General features: G+C 67.3%; 1 protein-coding gene across 1 annotated transcript in view; it reads left to right on the top strand.

The window, feature by feature from the left end:
- MRPL10 (mitochondrial ribosomal protein L10) overlaps positions 1 to 243 on the top strand; it is a gene marked incomplete at both ends in the record, with an annotated part of 956 nt that extends 713 nt beyond the window's left edge. Inside the window, one exon of the mRNA XM_010145873.1 lies at positions 23 to 243. Coding sequence (XP_010144175.1) covers positions 23 to 243 — 221 coding nt within the window. The remainder of the gene's footprint in view (positions 1 to 22) is intronic.
- Positions 244 to 245: the final 2 nt, after the last annotated feature.

Here is a 245-nt window from a genome sequence, read left to right as displayed (position 1 = left end):
CAGCTCCTCTCCTCTCCCGCAGGCGCCTGCAGCGACGACACCATCCTGAGCAAGCAGGGGGTGGAGAACTTTGCCAAGCTGCCCTCGCTAGAGACCACCCAGGGCCAGGTGGTGGGTGCTCTGGCCCTCTCGTCCTCCCAGACGTCCTCCCTGCTCCAGCATGGCTCCGCACACCTTACGGCTCTCCTGGAGCAGCACATCCGACGGCTGCAGGATGGGGAGACGGGGAGCGCGGCAGAGCCTGC

The sequence above is a fragment of the Buceros rhinoceros genome, unplaced genomic scaffold (genome assembly GCF_000710305.1).
Source record: "Buceros rhinoceros silvestris isolate BGI_N320 unplaced genomic scaffold, ASM71030v1 scaffold25911, whole genome shotgun sequence".
NCBI lineage: Eukaryota > Metazoa > Chordata > Aves > Bucerotiformes > Bucerotidae > Buceros > Buceros rhinoceros.
Note: the sequence above shows the minus strand (reverse complement) of the source record. Positions and strands in the feature narration are given on the sequence as shown.